We start from the raw sequence: 24,658 nt of genomic DNA, 5'->3' as shown, positions 1-24,658 counted from the left end.
TTGGCTTCTTTCCGCAAGCGGGAATAGGGCGCCCTTTATTCTGTGGGAAAGCAGTGGCTATTGCGTGATCGTTCGGTGTTTATCATCACCTTAGCGTGCACCGAAAGCAAGCGATGACCGAGAATTCCGCTATAAAGCGGCGTAAAGTGTACTTAGACAAGGATGGCTACTTCGACGTGCCGACCGCTACTTGGTATAGGCATGAAAAGGCGCACACCGTCGCCGTCGCATCGGCAACCTCACGGGCACCATCTACGAGCGTCGGTATCAGTGTGCAGTCGGGAAGCGCGACAGACGCTTCGCCTAACACATCGCCATGTGGGTCAAATGACGGATACAACAACGCAGTTTCTTCGGACCACGACGGCAGCGACAACTTCATATTCGACACTGATGACGAACCCGACGAGAGGAACAGCTCAAGTGCAAGTGGCACTTCCGAAAATTGGGACAGCTCTGACGGTAACGACGAATACGTTACTAACAAATCCTTTGATGATGACACGTTGCCGTCCTGGTTTGCGCAGTACGGCGGCGAAAGATTGCCGCACTCAAATGTAACAAAGGCGGCCGCAATAGCAGCAGTAATGTCGTTTGCGGTGTCTCATGGTTTGACGTGGACAGCACTGGGCGACCTAGCGAAGCTGATAAACTTTCTTGTTGGCACAGATGCCTTGCCTCCGAGCAAATTCACTTTTCGGAAGCTCTGGGCGGGAGACATGCGGGATATTGTGCAGCATCACTTTTATTGTGAACCATGCAAACGCGTCATGACAACGCATGGCAATTCTGCTGAGTGCAGCAGCTGTCACAGTGTCAGAACAACCCAGTCATTAAAAAATGAAGGTTGCTTCTTCTTCATTCTTAACCTGGCAACGCAACTCAGGCTTATGATTCAACGGACCAAAGAGGAACTACATGAAAGCCTTGAAGCACTTCAGCACCCGTCATCTACCGTTACTGATATTACCAGGGGTCAGTGCTACAGCAGGCTGAGGGAAGAACAGAACCTTCGCCCTGATGACTTGACATTGACAATAAATACTGATGGGAGCCCTGTATGGAAATCTTCGAAGACGTCAGTGTGGCCCCTGCAATTTATTGTTAATGAACTGCCACCGCATTTGCGATTTAAACACCCGGTTCTTGCAGGGCTCTGGTTTGGTAAAAAGCATCCAGAGATGCAACTGTTCCTTGAGGGGTTCGTGAATGAAGTAAACTGCACAGGGGCAGTGAAGTGGGCTCACAAAGGAGACGTTCATGTGTCAAAGCCTCATGTATTGTGTGTCTCCGTTGATGCACCTGCGAGGGCATGTGTGCAGAACATGGTGACCTTCAATGGATATTTTGGTTGCACATGGTGCCTGATTCCAGGAGAGCACCGAGAAGGTAAGTAAAATATCTTATATTTCTATCAGTCTCTGAAAAATGACTAATATGTATGTTTCTTAAAAATGTGAAAGTTATTCTTGGAGCGTGTAATGCACAGAATATGTTATACGGATATATACACTTTATAAAATACTGGTATTTCATATAATTATGCTGACTGTATGGTGCAATCTAAACATGATGATGCAGGTGCTAGATGTTAGTGACAAAATCGTACTTCGTTACTTTCACTTATGTTATTGTTTCACTGTTTTATGTGCATTAGGGAGCATGCGGTACACAACGGTGTCTTCTGTGGAACAAAGAACTTCAGACCGTGTCAAGAGTGAGATGCATCTGGCAAGCAGGTTTAGAGACACCATCAATGGCTTAAAGGGGCCGTCAGCCTTGATGAACTTGAAAGGTGAGTGAGGAGCATTGAAGCCCGAATTCCTTTCCTAATTGCAGTAATACCTGTGTCACATGGACTTGGCTCAAAGATTTCAGTCAAGGGTCACTGAAACTGCCAACCTCTGTCAAACTCGAAAGAGTTGTGATGCTGCCACACGGCACTTCATAACGTCTATCAAGAGTTTCACCTTATGAAGGAGTGGGACGTTGGTTGCCACACTAAATCTGCACAAAAAAATAGACAAAAACACTATCATTTCTAGCACTATCGTCACATATGTAGATTGGTTTTAACTATATAGCAGCACCCATTTCGACGTTATGTCAAAAGACTGTCTGTTCGATGCCTTTGGAAGTGCATGCATGACACTGGTATAGATTCTTGGCTTCACAGCTTTTCTGCTTCTACACTGTGGGCAGTGCAAATAATTCACTCCTGTACATGTCCATAACATAAACCACATGCAACATGTTTTAGTGATAATTGTTTTCAACAGGACTGACTCTTGGGCTGTAGTAGGTCTTGCATTATTATGATGGTACATTAGCGCTTGTCCTTTTGTCCTTTTGTCTGTTATTAATTTGCGCTAGTCTACCTTGAGTATATTCATCTTCAATTATAACAAATATGTGATTCGAGGCAAAGTAATAATTTTTTTTCTGCAAATAATTCATGGGGGTGGCAGACATCACATTTTGTGTGTCAAATGCTAGAAGCTAATATTTACATATAACTAAATTTCTTAAGTTAACTGCCAGTATAGCAAGTTTAAGAGCCTCGTATATGGTTTTATAGTCTCATGGCAGAAGTTGGGGACCTGTGTGCACAGCATGGGTACTTGTTAAAAACTCTTCACGTTCACCTAGTTAAAAAAATTAGACTCAAAATTGTGAAAATGTTAAAGGGCGAAACACACAGGACAAAAAAAAATGAAAGACACAGACAGCACGAGCACTAGCTTACAACTCATGTCAAAGGGAAGCTGTCCACTGCTGGCGTACTTAAGCACATGCGCAAAAACAATCACGATCACTAAAGTTTCCATGGCAGAGGCTGAGAATACGTGATCCTAAACTGACATGAAAAAAGAAAGCTAATATAAACTTGGAAAGGACCACAAACTAGACAGAAAGATCTTTTCTTTAACAAGTGCCTTCTGAGGACATACCTGAAGGAGCTTATCACCCACTAAATAAAAACAATTCTTTCTCAGTTAATGACACAGATGGCATACTAACAACTGCCCCCATCCCCCACCTAATCATCTCTGATGCCTCAGTTTGATCATGCAAACATTTTACGCTGTACCATAGAAATAATCTTCTCCACACAGTTTCGTTACACAATCATTCTACACCGTGCCAAAAAAAAAAAGGGAGGCAGCATGAGTTTCCAGAGTGGCTCCTTTTTGTGTGGAAGCTAGAAATCAGGTGTAACCAGAATATGCAAGAAAAAGCATGCAGAAAAGTATCTTGTTTGTCACAGCAACGTTTTCTACTTGATCGGAGGGGCAGTTGTACAAAAGAATATCTGACAGAACATGCAAATTCTTTTAAGAGCGAGGTAGGTACTAATCTTGCCATGCATTGCAGCTAGTGCAAGTGTAATTCTGAAGACGTATTCTTGGATGATCACTTTCCACGATCCTGTCACCTTCACCTGATTTTGTACACGGCAAGTTCGGCGACTAGAGGAGTTTCAATCAGGCTGTACTGAAGGTGATATCTCTGAAAGTGACTGTCCGAGAATGTGTCCTCAGATTTCCACGGGTGCCTTGATTGTGCGAAAAAAATTGTGAGGTGAGTGCCCGAGAAATATTTGAAGCAGTTTTGATACATAAGAAGGCTTCATTATAGCATGCAAAATCTTGGTCTCATGAAAGTAATCTGGAAAGACTGCCTCCTTTTCTGTGGTAAAATATCGCAGACAAGAAACTGTAATGAGGACAAGGATAAGGAGTAGTTCGACTAGACGAAGTAAGGACGACAGACAAGGTGCTGAACTAACAACCACTGGTTTACTGTGGAAAATGAAATATATACAAAACACAGGTTGAGCGCAGAACACCAATGAAAACAGTGCCTGCGCCGGGAAAGGAATAAGTAAATCACGTGCAGCGTCATAGCAGGCTCTCATGTTTTTAACGAATAGTTCATCTCACAGCTACACACGGAAACAGGGTACACTGATGCTGGAGTTTCCATGTGATTTGTTAAAAAATGCTTCGCTAATCTCACATGCACTTTGCTCTGTACATCTACCTAATATTGTGCATTTATCAAAGAGGTTAGCAGCTGCACTCTTTGCAGTTCTGGGATAAATGACTGGGTAGACACACTTTCAGTGAGTAGTATGCATGCTCTCTCAGCCGGTCATTCAAATATCAGCCTGTTTTGCCTATGTAGCCGCGTTTGCACCTTTTGCGAGTAAAATATATTTTTGACATCTTTCAATTGGTAATAAACCCTTCGGTGCTAACAATCGAGCATCCCTCCAACAATAAGATAAGGTTTTTAGACTTCGAGATATTGGTTCGAATTCATCACCACTTAGTTGGACATACAATGTTATTATTTAATCTTTATATAAATGACCTTCGTAACATTTCTTCCTCACCTAATATCATCATGTACGCAGACGATACTAATCTTTTTTCTTGCAAATTCTTCCTTGCAATGCTTACAAAAAGAAATAAATGATTATTTAAATTTATCTGAATGGCTCTACATCAAGAAACTACAATAGAATGTAAACAAAACCAAATATATGATATTTAAACCAATAAACAAGCCATTGCCTGTTAATATAACTGTTCTATTTCAAGCAAAAAGGTTAGAACAAGTAACAACACAAAAGTTTTGGGGGGTATGGTTCCAAGAGAACCTCTCCTGGTACAATCATGTCAATAAACGTAGCAATGATCTTAGCAAAGTAGTAGGCTGTATGTATAAAATAGGCGATCTAATACCTTTATGGCTAAAGAAAGCAATATACTTTGTCCTTTTTTACTCGAACCTAACTTATTGTGTTTTGATTTGGGGAACAACTACAGCAAAAAACTATGATAAGTTATTAAGCTTGCAAAAACGAGTAGTCCGAATTTTTGAAAACTACCATTGTAGGCCGCGTGACTTACCCACACACAATCTCTTCGGCAAACATTTACGAGCAAATCAAGTATTTTATTAGAGATTACTCTTACATATAAAAAAGCACAGGCCCCATGTCAGCATACCCACTTCTCCTCGATACCCATTACGTTATCAAATCAAGAAAATACCATTCACGCGTACTAACTACGGACGTCAGGATATAAACTATCAAATACCAAGGCTACTAAACATCGTTGAGCAAAAAATTGATTTCTGTGCGCCTAATTTTAAGCAATGTATAAAAAATCTTCTCATACACAATCAAATTATTTATACATAAAATGCTATCGCACTAAGATTTTTTTTATGCACTTTATATGTTTTCCTTAATCTGTGCTGTAATGTGAATGCACAAACAAAAATTGAAGCATAAATGTCTTTTTCACAAAGTCATTGTATAATGTACACATTATCTTGTTTATTTGCCTTTTTCATACATTGGATCATCATGTAAGCCAAATGCGCTTAGGAGCAAGAGTCCCTGTCAGGCCTAATGGCCTTTAGCTCTTGTTTCCTCTTTCTGTAATGAAGAAGGAGAATAAACTTCAAACTAAACTAAACAATCCACGCTCAAAGAAAAGTATTGCAGTCTCCTGCCTCAGATCAGCTCTGACCCGTTCATGCCACCACCAGGTGGCTAGTAGCTTCATGCACCAAGTACACTGTGTTACTCAGGCTGGATATCCTATGGCCCTGCTGACTGCTCTTTCAAAAAGGCTTTTGGTGATCCTGACCAGATGAAGGGCAGGGCGCGACACACAGGACAAAGAACCTCATGCAAGCAGAGCCGTCATACCCTATGTCCATGAGGTCTAGTATAGATTAAAAAAAGGTTGCAGGAAAAATAGGCATGTGTGTTTTGTACAGCGCAGGGAACAAGCTCTCAGCACTATGCTGCAAACTCAAGAAGGAAAGCCCAAGGAAAATCATTGGTGAAAAAAAACATGGAATGCCATTTGTTGACTACACATACGCAGTTTTATAAGATTTCACTGAAGTGTGGACACTGCAACTAGGCCACACAGGCCGATGTTTGAACGACCGGCTGAGAGAGCACATATGCTCACTGAAAGTGTCTGTACCCAGTCATTTAGCCCCGCACTGGAAAGAATGCGGCTGCCAACATCTCTGTGATAAATGCAGAATATTAGGTAGATATACAGAGCAAAGAACACGTCCCGTTTGTGAGGCGTGTTTTATGCAGTCGTGTGGAATCTCCTGGGTCAGTGTACCCTTTGTTTCCCTGCATAACTGGGAGATTAACTATTAGTTAAAACATGACAGCCTGCTATGACGCCAGATGTGATGTGATGATTTCATTCCTTTCCCGGTGCAGATACCATGTTTTTTTTTTGGTCTTCTGAACTCGGCCTGTGTTTTGTACATATTGGATTTCCTGCAATAAACCTGTGATTGTTAGTTCCGCATCTTGTCTGTCATCCTCACTTCACCCCATCCAAGCGCTGTTTGTTTGCATCCTAATGATGTACCAACCAGCCGAGATCAGTACACTCCTTAAGGAACGGTAAGTTAGCAGTGACATTCATATTGCAGTTTGATGCAAAAAAAAAGAAAGGGCAAATGTAGGCACAGTATGATAATAGAGAAATCTGTATCAAGACTCATCGAGGGGGGAGAAATCAAACATTAAGTTCCGAGGTGACAGCGCTTTGTATTTCAAGAAACAGGAATGATACACAGCTCGTACAAAAGGTTGCCGCCAGTTTGTTCTGATCATTTTTGACAAACAAGTTTTCTCAAGCTCCTGGGAGAGAAGGCAAAAGCAGGCATGAAGGGGCATTGTTCTGAACTAAAACAATGGAATCCTCTATGTTTAAATGGGAAACACATTGCGAATCAGCATTGCTATCCAACCTGGGTGAGTGCTTTGCCACGTGCCTGTGCGTTGAAGCTCATAATAAGTGTAATAGGGAAGCTAAGGGGTGTATGTTTTCTTACATAAGCTACATGTGTTCATTCAGGTCTGGACCTTGTGAATGGCTACAGCGTTGAGTACATGCACTGTGTCCTACAAGGTGTTGCAAAGCAGCTGACAGAAACCATCCTGTCAAGTTCAAATTCTGATGAGCGGTTCTATTCAGGTAATGTGACTCTTTCCGTTGCCATTTATTTTGTAATATTTTGATTACATAGTGAAATTACAAGATGCTCGACTTGTAGAATAAGGTGGATTCACAAAGCAAACAATGTCACCAAATGAAATTGCCTGACTGTGTGTCATGGGATTTTGCATCATCAATTTGATGTTTTCTAGTTGTTCAGAATTGTGATAGATCCTTAAGTATGTTTCACTGGATATTTTTGGTGCATAAAAGTGCACTTGTCCTGGTTATGAATATTTCTTTGACATTTTAAAAGGTGCATTACCATCTCCATTGCGTTTGCAAGCATCTGTTGATATGGGAGCAGTGTTTGTAAAGCATGACATTAGCAGGATCACATACTCTCAAGCCGCGACACAGCTGAGCTTTCATTTTGTGGACTTTTATTCCTAGTCAAGTTGCTTGCTTAGGTCTTTTGTACTTGTCTGCTTTAACAATTTTCTCTTCCAGAAAGTGGCAATCGTTAGTGTATCATCTCGTGTGTATGACTCTACCTTGAGAAATAGCTACTCAATCTACACTGCCATGTTTGCTTGTACGTACAACTACTGCAGAAAACTTAGATGAATAGAGCAACCTGAATGCATTAAAATTGCTTACTTTCAGGGGCATAGCCAGAGGGTAGCACATTAGGCATGTTCCCCTCCACCTGAAAAAATGTTATATATTTATACACCACTATACCACTGCTTAGCTTTAACATCCAAACTAGCACTTCTGCAATCAATGACTTGTCTGTTTTGGTTGTTCATCTGCACTCTTTAAAAAGTTTACATCCTTTGGGGCTTATCTTCTCCCACAACAATAATCGTCATCTGCCTTGCTTGTGTTTCCTTTCTTGAAAACTTGGTCATCATCATCATCATCATCATCATCAGCCTGGTTACGCCCACTGCAGGGCAAAGGCCTCTCCCGTACTTCTCCAACAACCCCGGTCATGTACTAATTGTGGCCATGCCGTGCCTGCAAACTTCTTAATCTCATCCGCCCACCTAACTTTCTGCCACCCCCTGCTACGCTTCCCTTCCCTTGGGATCCAGTCCGTAACCCTTAATGACCATCGGTTATCTTCCCTCCTCATTACATGTCCTGCCCATGCCCATTTCTTTATCTTGATTTCAACTAAGATGTCATTAACTCGCGTTTGTTCCCTCACCCAATCTGCTCTTTTCTTATCCCTTAACGTTACACCTATCATTCTTCTTTCCATAGCTCGTTGTGTCGTCCTCAATTTGAGTAGAACCCTTTTCGTAAGCCTCCAGGTTTCCGCCTCGTAGGTGAGTACTGGTAAGACACAGCTATTATATACTTTTCTCTTGAGGGATAATGGCAACCTGCTGTTCATTATCTCAGAATGCCTGCCAAATGCACCCCAGCCCATTCTTATTCTTCTGATTATTTCCGTCTCATGATCCGGATCCGCCGTCACAATCTGCCCTAAGTAGATGTATTCCCTTACGACTTCCAGTGCCTCGCTGCCTATTGTAAATTGCTGTTCTCTTCCGAGACTGTGAAGCATTACTTTAGTTTTCTGCAGATTAATTTTTAGACCCACTCGTCTGCTGTGCCTCTCCAGGTCAGTGAGCATGCATTGTAATTGGTCCCCTGAGTTACTAAGCAAGGCAATATCATCAGCGAATCGCAAGTTACTAAGGTCTTCTCCATTAACTTTTACCCCAATTCTTCCCAATCCAGGTCTCTGAATACCTCCTGTAAACACGCTGTGAATAGCATTGGAGATATCGTATCTCCCTGCCTGACGCCTTTCTTTATTGGGATTTTGTTGCTTGCTTTTTGGAGGACTATGGTGGCTGTGGAGCCGCTATAGATATCTTTCAGTATTTTTACATACGGCTCGTCTACACCCTGATTCCGTAATGCCTCCATGACTGCTGAGGTTTCGACAGAATCAAACGCTTTCTCGTAATCAATGAAAGCTATATATAAGGGTTGGTTATATTCCGCACATTTCTCTATCACCTGATTGATAGTGTGAATATGATCTATTGTTGAGTAGCCTTTACGGAATCCTGCCTGGTCCTTTGCTTGACAGAAGTCTAAGGTGCTCCTGATTCTATTTGCGATTACCTTAGTAAATAGTTTGTTGGCAACGGACAGTAAGCTGATCGGTCTATAATTTTTCAAGTCTTTGGCGTCCCCTTTCTTATGGATTAGGATTATGTTAGCATTCTTCCAAGATTCCGGTACGCTCGAGGTCATAAGGTATTGCGTATACAGGGTGGCCAGTTTCTCTAGAACAATTTGTCCACCATCCTTCAACAAATTTGCTGTTACCTGATCCTCCCCAGCTGCCTTTCCCCTTTGCATATCTCCCAAGGCTTTCTTTACTTTTTCCGGCGTTACCTTTGGGATTTTGAATTCTTCTAGACTATTTTCTCTTCCATTATCGTCGTGGGTGTCACTCGTACTGTATAAATCTCTATAGAACTCCTCAGCCACTTGAACTATGTCATCCATATTAGTAATGATATTGCTGGCTTTGTCTCTTAACGCATACATCTGATTCTTGCCAATTCCTAGTTTCTTCTTCACTGTTTTTAGGCTTCCTCCGTTCCTGAGAGCATGTTCAATTCTATCCATATTATACTTCCTTATGTCAGCTGTCTTACGCTTGTTGATTAACTTCGAAAGTTCTGCCAGTTCTATTCTAGCTGTAGGGTTAGATGCTTTCATACATTGGCGTTTCTTGATCAGATTTTTCGTCTCCTGCGATAGTTTGCTGGTATCCTGCCTAACGGAGTTACCACCGACTTCCATTGCACACTCCTTAATGATGCCCACAAGATTGTCGTTCATTGCTTCAACACTAAGGTCCTCTTCCCGAGTTAAAGCCGAATACCTGTTCTGTAGCTTGATCTGGAATTCCTCTACTTTCCCTCTTGGTGCTTGGAAAACTTGGTGCTCGCTACTTTCTTGTCGAAAATGCTGTGCCACACTGATGACTCACAAGCTGTTCGTGACTTGGAAGTACTGGGCTCGCAGCATTAAAGAAAGGGAATGTGGGCAAGACAGATGATGATTATCATTGTGGGGTAAGATACGACCCAAAGTGTGTAAACATTTTTAAGAGAGCATGTTTTCAACCGATTCTCCCATCACCAAGGACAAGAAATCTTTATGTGTAGTATTTTTTAACTGAAAAGAGTGCTATGCTTTAATGTCCTAGAAATAAAATATTGCACTTCCTTATGACAATTTTTAGGCATGTAATGCTGTTTATTTTGATCTATTTTGAGCAGTGCATCCACTTGTTTGCATAGATTTGTCGCGTCACGCTGATGAAATAATTAAATTAGGTCGCGTTGTCTGTTATAGGTGCACCATCAGCCCTTTCCAAAATAGATGCACGGCTGTTGTCCATCAAGCCACCTCACTGCATTACAAGGCTACCACGGTCTGTTCAAGAAAGAAGCCATTGGAAGGCATCTGAATGGAGAAATTGGCTCCTTTTCTATGCTCTGCCTTGCCTTAATGACATTCTGCATCATGAGTACTGGAGGCACCTTTCCAAGCTTTGTGGGGGTATATATATCCTCCTTCAAGAGGAACTCACCATTCTTGAAATTGACAAAGCTGGTAAGATCCTAAAAGATGTGCTACTGCCTTACTGCATGCATCCTTACTGCATAATCCTTACTGCATGCATGCAAGCCAAGTTTGAAGTCAACACCTTATGTGAGCTTATGGTAATGTCTGCAGATACTCCGTATACAGACTATCAGTCCACGGTTTGTACTGTAGTGAGTTAACCTGTTGAATCTTTCAGCGCTTGTATGACCAAAACCATGTCCACATAGCAGAGATCTTGAAGACGAGCATGGCAAATAAGGTGAAACATGCTAGACATTATATTTCTACAGAAACCTGCAAGGTGGAGAGAAGTAATTATTTTATAAAGGCAAAATGAGACGTGCACCCAAACATTGCAGTTGCTTCGGAGGAAACCCATGCAGGTTCCTCGAAAGAAAAGCCTCACAGTTGAACAAAAATTCATCCTAGTCCGGGGCTCGAACCCAGGACCACCACCTCCCTGGGGCAGCCACTCTACCATATGAGCTTGGGCCAGGACCAGGATGAATTTTTCTTCAACTCCGAAGTTTTTCTTTCGAGGAACCTGCATGGGTTTCCTTTGTAGCAATTGCTACGTTTGGGTGTATGGCACATTTTACCTTTATTAAAGGAACAAGCTAGCCACTGATTTATTTAGAGTTGGCAGAGTGAACCTATACCGGTAGCTGATGAGATAAGCCTTCTTACACATAGGAAAAACAGGCATAAAAATGTAATATACAGCATGCATAGTGCCATATATATTTTTTTTCTGCAACATGCAAAGAAATTAAAAGGTCATTAATGGAGCTAGTGACCTCATCTGTGCAAGTACGGCTGTGGAAGTTCCCTTGAGACAGTCCCACTCTTTGTTAGCATCTTGATTTCTCAAGAGTGACTGAGGTACCAGACGGGGTGTGCTGGTAAATGTGTGCTTCCTTTATTCCTGATGAACAAATTATTCTCCCATGCACAAGCTCAATGACCAGCCTGGCAAAATGTGTTTGCAGAATTTTATGTGTGTAACATGGCACACTACATAGATGTTTGCTTCTTCTTGTAGTAATTTTTCTTTTTCTGGCTGCCTGAAATCAACTCATAGGGGCTACAAGATTCTGCCAGCACTCTGTATGTTCTGCCTTTGTAGCTTATGTATGTACAGACCACGCAAGGCTTTGCTGTTCTTTCTGACGCCAGTGGCTTTATTGTGCTCCTATGCATCGCATTCTTTGGGATATTCTCAGTAATTGGGATCGAACTAAACAAGTCTGCTGCAGCCAACCTACGTATTTGCTCGAGTCTTGGCTGACCCCTGAATGTCTGAAACCATAAATAAAAAAACTTACCTCGAATGTAGGCCAAAAAACAAGTGAGGGCAGTGTCTACAAAATGAAAACAGCACTTATTCAGTATGAACATGCCGATCTCAGTCTATGTCATTGCTGCTAGCCTCGTACGCTTGCGGATGCATACCCACGCATGTGCAGACAGTGCTGCACAGCGTGATCTCCGTAAACTCGGCGCGATCTCGGTAAACCACTCCTCTCTGTTATCACATGCGTATCTTCCTTATTGCCGTCATCTCCTCGTTGCGGCAAATGCAAAAAGCATCTCCTATTGCCCCTCCAACAGCGGGCGTTTTTCTCATCGATGCCCAATTCCGGTCTGGCTTGAATGTTTGTTGATGCCTCTGCGGCTAGCACAATTTTGCGACTAAAAGTGGCACTGCAGTGTCATCACCTAATTGGTGTCATTGTGATAATACCGCGCCGCACACAGATACGACACAGGTCAAAATGGCAACGTCGTCGCTCGTGTACTTCAGTTGTCTACTGGTGTGGCTAGTTGTGGCAACGATACTGACTTTTCTAGATGGCGCTAGCTATGCACCACCTAATTGGCACCATATTTAATATGTTCAATGACAAACTGGCATGTTTTCAAAATCCTCGAACCTAAGCTGACCCTAGAGCTTGGCATATGACGATTTGAAAAAAAATAAACTATTCGCCTAGATTCAAATAAATGCGGTATTTTCTTGGTTATGGAAGCTGCCCTGCATCATGGAGGGCACAGCCTCAGCAGCAAAGAGTTCATATGCAGAGTTGTGTTGGAGTGTGCATCCATTATGTGGTAGCAGACCTTTCTGAGCCTTTGTTTGGTGACAAAAGCAAACATGTTCTCAGGATAGCTTCAAGTTGCTGTCCAATAATTGCTAAAGTTATTGTGGAACTAGCTCACCTATCAACGAAAGTTAATTCAGTGTTCAAAGATGCTTAGACTTTGTTTCTTTGTAGGTTGGTGTGTTAAAGGAAGTTCTTTTAATATAATTAAAGTGTCAGCACACCTAAGAACATTTTAAGACCATGTCTGGGTGTGCACAAAGGTTGAAAACTTGCACTGCCAGCACATGACAAGAAAATACGACACAGGATGGAAGCCATGCAAGAAGTGGTGGCACTAATTTCATTGTAAAAACATTTTGTTAAAAATGATAAGTCAACTGAAGCTTCAAAGGAGCTCGTAAAAATAATTGTTAGGCGCACCAGATGAATTCCATAATGAAATTCCTCCATTCTCGTCAGTGCAATCCTTGACTGTGGTACAAACAAAGCATATGTGTACAAATTGTTAGCATCACCCAATAATGTACATTGAATATGGTAGTCACATGTAAGAAGCTGATCAAATCATTATAATTTTTTGTGTAAGGATTTACCTTCAGGCTGGCTGTTTCTTTGTACCTCTTGGTCATGAAAGTTGTGTGTAAAGCAAAACTTACAAACTTACATATATTTAACAGGCCTGACCAGCTCAAGCCATTTGCACATCAACTCGGGCTTTCCTCCTATTTGTAGCACCTGTCTTGACTGGAGTGAACGTTTCTGTGATGACAACTAGGGGAAAGGCTATTATTGTAGGCACCAAAATATTACAGAACTGTCCATCTTGGCTTATGGAATCTTGGGTCACCGCTTCCGAAAAAAAAATGTGCAGTAGTTATGTCTTTATGTCATAGAAATTTATTATGAGTCTTCTGCACCTTTTTTTGATTTGCTTGTATATGTTAACACAGCTAACTTTGTGTAGAGCGCTTGTCTTGTCTGTTGTGCTCATGTTTGTTTCACTTATTTGTTTTCTCTTATAAGCCATGCACCTGCCGGCCCTGCAATGCAGAGCAAATTTCCGTGAAATGTTGAAATTTCTTCTTTGCTGGTCAGGTTACGACCGCACTTTAGATGACAAAAGCTGGGGTTGCTTATGGCGAGACTGTTGAGGCTACATGTTAAACTTTGGAAAAGCACTGTATTCCTTCTAAATATCAGACTGGTTTCAGTGCACAAACCCTGCAGGGATGTTTTCATATCGAGCAGTGTGAGAGTACATGTGTATGCCTTTAGGCATTGTTTATCTGCAAATATTTAAAACAAATTGAGCCATGCCCTGTTTAAAACTTTTGCTTTTCAGAGTCTCTTCTCAAGAACTTTGTGTCAAGGTGTGAAGCATTATATGGTGTGGCATTCATGACATATAATGTCCACGCACTCCTCCACCTTGGAAACTGTGCCCGTTCCCTTGGGCCCCTTTGGGCACATTCTGCCTTCGTGTTTGAAGGGGGAAATGGCACCATTGTGCGGCAGATTTCCGCAGCAAAGGGCCTTCCGGACCAAATTGTAGAACGAGTCGTCATGTCTCAGCAGCTGCAGCGTCTACTTGGAAGTCCACTTCTAGCTTCTGAAGAAAAAAGGTTGTGCAATGGCTTTCTTGGATATTCACCTGTGAAAAACTTTTTGTGTGTAGATGGCTTATCACTGTTGGGCACAGGTAAGAAGACAGTGCTCAGTGCTGAAGAGCAGGATGCACTGTATAGTCGGTGTGGAGTGGCTGTGTCCGATGCTGTGGAATATGAGCGATTTGTGCAAAAGAAGCAAGTTTTCCACAGCACTGGATTCAGAAGACCTTCAAAATCTGATACGACCTTTGTGCGGACATATGCTGGGTGCTATGCACGAATTGAGAAAATACTTGTGCTTCAGGAGACAGGCTGCTGCTATGTTATCTGCAGACCAGTAATTATAGCAGATGTTCGTGCCATTCCTCCTCACATAAAGGAGTGTTTCCTTTCGTGTGACGGAACGCGCGACGTGATCTTGCCTGATGAAATTGTTGACAGTTGTTTGTGTATAGATTTTGTGCAAGAAGATAAGATGTTCATTTGTGACCTGCCGAACAAGATTGAAAGGGATTGAAGAGACACTAAAGAGAAAAATGAGTTTAGCTGTATTAGTAATTCACCGTTTCTCATTACCAAAAACAAAGTGTCTAAAGCTACTGTGGAATGGAAGATCCATAAGGAAAACACTCTACAGCAACTGCATTCCACGAATCTCCTTGCTGCTTTCAGAATACTAGGGTTCAAACATGTAGCGAGCTGCTTATCACACATGTATACCAACCCGTCATCACACAAGTGAAGTGGTATCCTGCACAAACAAGAGGGATGAGTATGTGCTGCAGCACACTTCAACGCCAATCGGTGCTAGCACAGCAGAAGGCTTGCTGTTGTAACGAAAGAGCCATTTACAAGTGATCTGGGTGTTGAATACAATACAAATAAGTTAGAAGAGAATGTTTGTAAAGCGCACAAGAATGTGCCTTCGAAATACTGAAATCAACAAAAATAATGCAGCAGAGGCCTGAACAGTTTCCAGGTAATGGTTAATATCTCAACTGAGGATACAGCTTATGAAACTTCAGTAGTATCTGTAAATTCCACACTGTAGTTTAGCATTCGATTTTACTGCCACACCTAATTTTTGTAGTTGATACTTTTTTCTCTTCATATTTTGGGTTCCGTTTTCGTTGCAAGGGTTCCCAAATTTATTCCACAGGACCGAGAGGTTCCTTGAATGACACATTGGAGTTCGGCGAGCTGTCTAAATAAATCTGCCCCATGTTCCTTTCAGTGTATTTTCACATTAGAGCTTGAATTAAAAAATTAAAAGCATCACAACCCCACTTCGGTAGCCTTCATGAATAAGATCATTGTGACAGTGGCAAGGGTCACTCGTGCTTGTTTGTGAACGAAAACTTAAGGCGGCTTGAAAAGCGGTCAGCAGAGCTAACTGTTAGGAGAACAGGTGTGCTTCTCTGCTTTCATTACTAATGATTCTGTTAATTTGAGGGTTGCAGTTTAAACGTTGTAGTTGTGAAATTACGCTAATGAACATATTTTTACTAATCACTTAAGTGGACCACTAATGCAGTGTAATTGCATAATTGCACTATTTGCGATAAGCATGTCATAGTATCGTGTTGAGGGCCACCAAGTGGAATGCAGGTATTTGGCTTTAAAAGTGCCCATCAACACTACAGAAGATGTTGAAGTTGCTGGAATGATAAGCATGTCAGTCTCTGTAGGCTGTGCCAAAACAAGCATGCTGCACTGTAAGCCACGGGATAAGTGCTGAGGCAAGAGAAAAACTGATTCAGCTGTTCAGCATGATTATGCTTGATGTATCTTAAAGGTAAACAAGACAAAGTAAATGATAAATGTCAAGACGTGCTTCCATAATAACAGTGCCTTATTTGTCTAACGTGCTTGTAATGAAATTAGTTGGGGGGTGAAGGACGTACATTTAGTCTCATCTTACGAACAAAGTCACTCGTACTATGAGAAGATGCTGTGTATTCCTGAAAAGATGTGAAGTGGCAATGCTGTCTTGAAATTGTTGCACTAGCTTGGCATGATGTTATAGATTTTGATGCCATTTGCTCACGCTTAATGAAATCCTTACGAGTAAAAATGAACGCATTGTGTTCCAAAAGAGCCAATGACTGAGTTCAGGAAATTTTAACTCCTGCCTAATTACAATGGCCTAAATGCGAAAAAATGCTTTGCGATCTGTGAGGTCACACTGACTGGTTTCGGTGTGAAATAAAAAAAAAATTGATCATGATTTTATCTTCTAATAATCACCCCAGCTGTTGCCGCAAAATCAATGAAACTAATTTTTAAAGATACTTTTTATTGTAAGCTGATTCAATACATCTCTTTAGTGTCTTTTTGATGTTGCAAGGTAGGCTCTGCACTTGCAATGCAACTCATGTAGAACACCCTTTTTTGGGAAACATTTTTCTTATTGGTACCCAGCATTTAATGTTTGTCATATTTAGCTTTCAACTTCTTGCCCACATTTTTTCGAAATGGAGATAGTTCTGTTAGAACCGTGTGTTTTGTTTGGTCATTTTATGGCATCTTTAAAAACCTACATTTTCATTTTCTGTTGTGGGGTGTAAGTATGCTTCTAATAGGAGAGAGTACGTGTGTGTGTGGATAAAGCCAAGTAGAGGGACAGCCTATTTCCTCATCAAAGGATTGGAATATTTTCACACCCCTGCTTGATCTACCATGCATGTCTGGTACTTTTCTTTTTGAGCAAAGGGTGCTATCACTTGTATTTTGTTAGTGTTGTAAAATCATGTTCTCTGTGCTGTATGCAGTGCTGTGTCAATTGCACCAGTCTACGTGTCATGAAAGTTGCTACATTCGTATACAAATGAGATGACTTATGCCAAAGCTATGCCAAAGAGCGGTGAACAATGCATGTGACATGAGCATATGCAAAGGATGCTGTACTTGTATGCCTTTCTCCACTCAGATGGTAGTGCTGCAACTGGCATATGTATATAACTACACTTACGTACACTGATTGATGTTCTGTCATTTTGGTGATAATGGATATTGTTGGCTACAGCTGCTGTAGAATTTATGCTTTGTCACTGCAGTCATCGATTGATCTTTTCAATGCCAGTTTTGTTAGACTTGCTTGATAATTTGGTAATCTAAGCAGTGCTTCATAGAGCCACACCCCAGCCACTCCTTATGCTTATCCATAAAGCCATATATGCATGGTGTGACAAATTTCGAAAGCCATATAAAAATTTTGCTAGACATTTATAACATCTCCACACATCACGTCGTAAAACTTGTAGTTGCAAACTAATTGAAGTCTTCATTTTAAGGTTATCATCCTCGCCCTTGCCATTGGCAAGTGATTTTTGACTTCCGCATGCAATTCATTGCTTCAAGACGTGTTCACTCACTGTCAAACTAATTTTCAACCACAGTTTCTGTGCAATATAATGCATGTTAGGCCTACCAATATGGCTTGAATGACTGGATGGCATGGTGGCAGGTGACAAGGCGCCATTGGAAGGTTGCTGCTATTTTTACTTTGCGGCCATGAATGGCAGTCAAGCCCGAGATTGTGTTTACTGATGGCTGATTGCCTATTGAGGGCCAACCTCCTCATTGCTATCAAGTTTGCCTGTAAATGAGTTTGTTTTCTCACGTTATGCTTCCTGTATTTCTGAGCATCAAGTTAGGTGTGCGTACACCCTTGTCCTACTGCAGCATCTGTTTGGTAGTATTTTACCTCTGTCCTTTGGCTCCTATGCTATCACAAAAGGAACATACCTTTGTTCAGTAAGACCCCAATTTGTAAAGTAGTATTTGTACATTTTAGCCATTTTGTATCTTGCTTCCTATACTTAATAACATTGCACATTCTTGTGGTATATCATGACCACCTGCTATAACATGACAGCAGAGTATTGGTAGACTAACTAGTTTTTTTTTTGTAATATCTTTTTGCACTAGGGAATTGCTATTGAAATAGCAGTGTGAAAATATTTGAATGTTAGAATTCAAATCAGAATAGTTCCAGCCATTTCTGTTTTTTTTTTCTACACTTCTTTACTACACCGGCTCTTTCTTTAGGAGTAAAAAATATAGATTGTCCAAAGGGCGTGCTAGAGGGGAACTGGGTGAAGCTGACCATGCTGTTTGTGTGGAGGTTGGAGGTTGCTTCATGTTCTACTTTGCACCAAGAAAAATATGTTTAGTGAACCTAAGCACCAACTTCCCGAAGTGCAAGTTCTGAAGTGTTTTCCAGTGCCCTTATTTTCATAAGCCACACTAGCTACTTTTCAATTGGGGTGATGCACCACTGGGGAGAGGGCATTCGGTGTGCCCAGAAAACTGGTGATAATAAATTAAATTATGGGGTTTTACGTGACAAAACCACTTCTGATTATGAGGCACGCCGTAGTGGATGGCTCCGGAAATTTCAACCACCTGGGGTTCTTTAACGTGCACCTAAATCTAAGTACACGGGTGTTTTCGCATTTCGCCCCCATCGAAATGCGGCCGCCATGGCCGGGATTCGATCCCGCGACCTCGTGCTCAGCAGCCCAACACCATAGCCACTGAGCAACCACGGCGGGTAAAAAAAAAAAAAACTGGTGATAATGTCAGCATCATCTGAAGCAGGTGAATTGTTACAGTGGCTTCCTAGAGTGGAGTCTTTGGGCACTGAGTGTCCAGGATGCACCCTCTTGGCCACATAGATATAACCAATTACCCATAGCTTGATGGTTGATGTCAGTAACAGTATCTAGCTGTGTGATCTGGTGTGCCACCTTAGCAGATGCAGAGGGCAAACTTCCGAAATGCTGATGAAACTGTTGAGCCACATCCATCCGTTGAGAGTAAAAAACTTCTCTATAGGAGTCATAGGCAGTAACTGGCCTCTGTGAATGAGGGTTGCGTGGGTACTGATCAAAACGTCGATCAATAAGGTCATTGTAGGATTGTTGGGCTAGATCATAATGCAGACTGTCTCTGTAGCTGCTAAAGTAGACAGTGAACATTGTTAAACTGCGTGAACAAACGGACCACATAGACAGCATGGGACAAGGACGGGCTCAGACTTGCAACTAATGTTTATTCCACAAAGACCACATATAAGTACACCCCCAACATACACCACTGCGCATACGCGAAAAAATAAAAAATAAAAGAAAAACCTTGTATATGCAAAACGCGACCTACCTTCGCTCGCCAATAAACCTCATCTCACTGTTGTGTAAATAAACTGAGGTGTCACTGACACAGTCTTGTCCCTTCTTTCTAATATGGTACGCCTCGAGTAGCTCTCTGGCTCGGCTATCTCGGCAGCGGCACAAAATCTTTACTTCCTTCATGATCGGCTTTCACGTGCACGCCAAGCAGTGGACTGGCAGGTGCCCATTCATTTTATTTGTAATTGAGAATTCATGCTCACGCAAGCGCACATTCACGCACCTTCCTATTTGGCCTATGTAAACTTTACCACATGATAGAGGTATCTGATAAACTACTCCAACACTGCAATATACGTGGAAAATGGAGTGTTTTGTTCCGCACCCTTGGAAGCTATCTTTACTTCTTCCTATGTGCGAGCATAGCCCAGTGAGCTTGCCGGGAGCCGAGAACGCTATCTCAACTCCATACCGTTTGACAACCTTTTTTAAGTTGTGGGAACTCTTGTGAACATAAGGCACAACTTTACGTTTCTTATTTTTGCACTCCCTTCTGTCTTCAGTAATATTGCCTTCCATCTTTATCTTCTTAAGCACTGCCTCCACTACTGCTGAAATGACTGATTGCGGGAAACCTGCTTCTTCCAACCTTACAATCTGCCTGTCAAAGCTTTCCTGTATTTTGTGTGTGCAGGACTTTCCTGAGGCTGATATGATACACTGGGTGGCTATTGCCCGCTTTACCGTTTTTGAATGAGCCGTATCGTAGGGCAACAATTTCTTTTGGGATCTTGGGTTATATTTCCAGCACACATGGTCGTCACAGAAGCTTGTAGCGCTGTCTAAGAACTGAATATTATTATCCTTTGTTAGATCATGGGTGAAAGTCAAACCCTTGCCAAGGCGCAGAAAGATGTGTAGTACACCTGCGATGGCGTTGTCATACGTGGAACTGGCTTGCTTTTTTAAATGTACAAGAAAATCGTCAACATAATGAAACACGGTAACAACCTGGTCACGATCAATCCCTTCGTTTACCGCTCTGTCAAATTCTGATAAGTAAACATTGCACAAGATTGCGCCTGTCCTTGTCCCATGCTGTCTCTGTGGTCCGTTTGTTCACGCAGTTTAACAATGTTCGCTAATATGTACCAACTCGCCCAACAACAAGTTCTAAACTATAAAGTAGACAGTGTCTACTGGGTGCTGTCAAGGAGTCAAAGTGGGTGCATAAACAATGTCTCAAAGCATTGGAGATGTAATATTGTAGTGTATAACATGCCTGTGCTATTGACCAGGGACATGGGAGGTATTCTCCATTTCGGTGGGGAAAAAAATGCAAAAACACCCATGTACTTGGATGTAGGTGCACGTTAAATAGCCCCGGTCCTCTTTCATTGCCATTAATTTATCATTTCTGTAATACAATTAGTAAATAGAAGTAATTTCTACTACGTTGTCCTTGGTGTCTTTGTTTGTTGGCTTCTCATGGTATGATTAACAAAAATCGGGCACCTCCACTAACCCCCTTTCTTCTCATCACTAAGGTTGTGTAGTTCTAGAGCCTTGGCTATCAAGTTTCCAAGTTGCCCTTTGAGTAGGCAGTTCACCTCCCATAAGAGCAGTTTTGCAAAATTGCTGCCCTTTGGAATGAGGTTGACAGCAGATTACTTCATTCGATGCATAGGACAAATAATTGATGACCTACGTATATTGCTGTATTGGGAATGGTAATGTCATGCAGTGTGTAGGGCAGACAACTTGCAGTCTGATACAGTTACGGAGTTTGGCGCACGAACAGACGGGAATGCAGTCAAAGGTGATGGCATCGCACAGGATGATATGAGATTTTGATACGAGAAAATTAGTGGCCATTGGGTAGGTTTGTTTCGCACATGAAACTAGTTAGATGTGGGAGAGGAGAGACCGCTTTGTGCTGTAGTTGACTCAGTCAAATCAAAAGTGGTGGAAACATGTCAACAAAGATGCAGAGACTTATTGGTGCTTTGTTCGAAAATACATTGTGATTTCAGTGAAAATAGAAAGCACAGCCAGAAGTGCTCCATATTAAAATTCATATTTTACATTGCTTGCACATTACTTGTCTTTATGGTGTAATGGTTGGGTCATTTGGTTACATACATGTCTGTATGAATCAAAAGAATATATTTTTGTGTAGTCTGCATAGGGAACCTGCACACAATTGTTTTGTGCTAATACTTGGGTGTGCATAAACACCAGTGGCAATGCTCTATCAAGTGACCTACCCCATTAACATATGTGCTGCTGTGTGTTGCTTGTACAATCCTAAGTAAAGCATCTCACCTCCACAACACACTAGCAGTGGCCTGCTTGCGATAGGGTATGTCTAGCATTTTTAATAAGAAGCAAAAAGTAATAGCAAAAAAAGAAATTCATCCTACAGCACGGAAAAAATTAAAAGTAATTCATATACCTTAAAAGTGTCCCTCACAGGCACCAGTTATTAAACTTTGTACTGCAAAAACTACGCATTGTAACTTAAAGATATCTCCGTTCGTCTTACAATTAAATGGCATACGCTTTCACGAAATATTACAGGATGTACACATTTAAGCTCACTCTAAAAGGCTTATTTAGCATTACATGTTCTGTCATAAAGTCTGGTTCCATATTTAGTGTAGTGCGCAAAACAATGGGGTGGATTTGCTTTTTCACCTTCGTTAAAATTTTCTTTTCTCTGGTGAGTCGCATTTCTTGTGATTACAACAATTCGCTACATCTACATTGCAATGTATAGTATTCAGTGGAAACACTATATATAGCTAATATCAAACAATGCCTTCATTAGAAATAAAGCCTAAGTTGCTTTTGTCTTCTATAATGTACATTATATAGCTTGTTGATCAACAGTTACATTCATATACACAAGAAAAGCTGCTGCAACATCCAGGCCATCCTTCATTGCAACCAAAAAGAGCAAAACTATTTGATTTAAAATGCTGCATACCTTAATTTCTATCGTTACTGTATAAAATAAAAGCAATAAGAAAATGTTCGACAGTTATGTCCGAAGGTAAACATCCTTACTGATGCTTTGTTGTTGACATCTGCATGCTAAGTTTCCTGAAACTCCACAGATTTAGAGGCTGGGACAGCGCATAAAAAAAGAAACATTGTTAACAACCTAATTTATGCAATATTTGCTGATTGTTATAGTCTGCAGAACTATTTTGCAACAGTGCACTGTTACAATAGTGCTGTGCCTGGAAGAACATTATCCTTCAGTTATATTAGAATCGAGTTGGGCATTTTTGTTAAAGTGTCAGTATTATGTGCTCTCATAATGTGCTACATGCATCATTGTCATTTGTACCTATTACTCACCAAATTATATCAGAATAAAATTTGTTTGATATGAGGATTCCCTGCCTGCTATTGATCTCTTGACACCCACTGAGAAAATTGTGGTGCTTCTCACAGTAATGATGGGCTTGCATTTTACCATAGCCAAATCAGTGAAGTATAGGTACATGTCTGGAATGCTTTACCATCATCATCAGTATTCCCAATTTGAGGTGAACTAGTTATTTATTTTATGTGCTGTACATGAAAAACTGGGAATAAAAGTTGCACTGAAGCAGCTTGACCAGATCCCACTACCTACAAAGGATGGCAAAGCAGTGAGATCTTATTCTCAACAAAAACCAACATGAAAAACTCAAATCATTACAATAATAAACATTATATTAACAGGCTCAAATTTAGGAGGGTACAATAGTTAACGATTAGGCGTCATAAAATAGTATGCAGAAATACTTGAATAAATGTTAGAAATGTGCATGTGCACATAGCATTATATAAGCAAAAACTGGGACTACTGTGATGCCATTTGGCAAATCAAACATAACCCTCTGTACACATCATGAACCCACCCTAATGACTGTGTCACTACTATTGCCATAAGCCACGTGTTAGGTTATTGTCGCATGCATTCACCCATTGTACTCCTGCTATGTATCCCACTATCCACCCAGTACTCCCAGCACGCCACCATTCACCCACTATTCACACAGGTCACCCGATATGTGTCCCACCATCCACCTAGCACACCCACTGTTCACCCAGCACATCCATCATTCACCCACCATTTACACAGGTCACCCAGTATGGGTCCCACCATCCACCTCACGCACCCACCGTTCACCCAGCATATCCATCATTCACCCACCATTTACACTGGTCACCCAGTATGTATCCCAACATCCACCCAGCACACCCATCATTCACCCAGCACACCCACCATTGAGACAAGTCGCCCAGTATGTATCCCACCAATACATCCCACCATCTTCCACTACACCCACCATCCACCCAGCATACCCACGATGAATTCCACCATACCCACCATGTTTTCCATCATGTACATCAAATTTTCCATCATACCCAGCATAAAATTCATGATGGGCAATGCTGGGATTTTCAATAGGGTAGACTTCAGTAATGTATTGTGCATTGTGTTCAGACAGCGTTTGTTTTATCGAAGATAAACCATCAGGGATTGGAATGTTGGTGTTCAGAGCCGTGACGTCTAGTGTTGCGAGAATTATGTTGTGGGGTAGTGTGCCTTTGCTGTTAATGTCCTCCAATATTCACAGCAGGTGGGGCGTATCTTGTACAAATGACGGAAGTGCTTTTGGCAAGTCGCCAAGGAACACTTTTTGGTGACCTGCCACATCATCTGTCCTTGATTGACCAAAATGACATGAATGACAGCCTGAATAAGATTCTGCATTGGTTCAAACAATGGGGGATGGCCCCAAAAGTAGAAAAAGGTGCCTTTCGTCCCATATCTCGTAAGGAAACATCGCACTTCCTTTCCCTTCACTGACCCTTGCTCAAAAAGCTTACTAATTACAAATATTTTGGTGTCACCCTGTCTAGGAACCCATATATAAGGAAGTAATAAGGATCCCATAGCCCTTAAGGAAGTGATCTCGTTCACATATAATACTGCTGATAATATACTGGCAAAAGCATGTAGTTTCAAATATTTGGGTATAACCATAACCGATAAGTTGAACTGGCGTCCCCATGTTGAAAATATTTGTCAATCATCATGTCAGAAGTTGTGCATCCTGCAAAGGAAATTGCGCCAGACGACGAAAGAAGTCAAGTTGATTGCA

General features: G+C 41.5%; 1 protein-coding gene across 1 annotated transcript; it reads left to right on the top strand.

Annotated features, from left to right (window-relative positions):
• Positions 1-22,896, top strand: LOC135921286 (uncharacterized). The gene is made up of 5 exons (XM_065455610.1): positions 1-1,389; positions 1,658-1,795; positions 6,918-7,037; positions 10,395-10,655; positions 14,097-22,896. Exons 1-5 carry the CDS (start codon positions 114-116, stop codon positions 14,876-14,878), a joined length of 2,577 nt encoding a protein of 858 aa, XP_065311682.1. The 5' UTR covers positions 1-113; the 3' UTR covers positions 14,879-22,896.
• The last annotated feature ends 1,762 nt before the right edge of the window (positions 22,897-24,658 follow it).

Source organism: Dermacentor albipictus, chromosome 10 (assembly GCF_038994185.2).
Source record: "Dermacentor albipictus isolate Rhodes 1998 colony chromosome 10, USDA_Dalb.pri_finalv2, whole genome shotgun sequence".
In the NCBI taxonomy this organism is placed as follows: domain Eukaryota; kingdom Metazoa; phylum Arthropoda; class Arachnida; order Ixodida; family Ixodidae; genus Dermacentor; species Dermacentor albipictus.
This window is presented reverse-complemented; position numbering and strand designations above follow the sequence as displayed.

Bases quoted from the DNA above. Each gene is read 5' to 3' on its own strand.
- LOC135921286 (XM_065455610.1), top strand. From the start codon at position 114: ATGACCGAGAATTCCGCTATAAAGCGGCGTAAAGTGTACTTAGACAAG. The intron at 1,390-1,657 runs GTAAGTAAAATA...TATGTGCATTAG, and splicing joins TCCAGGAGAGCACCGAGAAG to GGAGCATGCGGTACACAACG. The intron at 1,796-6,917 runs GTGAGTGAGGAG...GTGTTCATTCAG, and splicing joins AGCCTTGATGAACTTGAAAG to GTCTGGACCTTGTGAATGGC.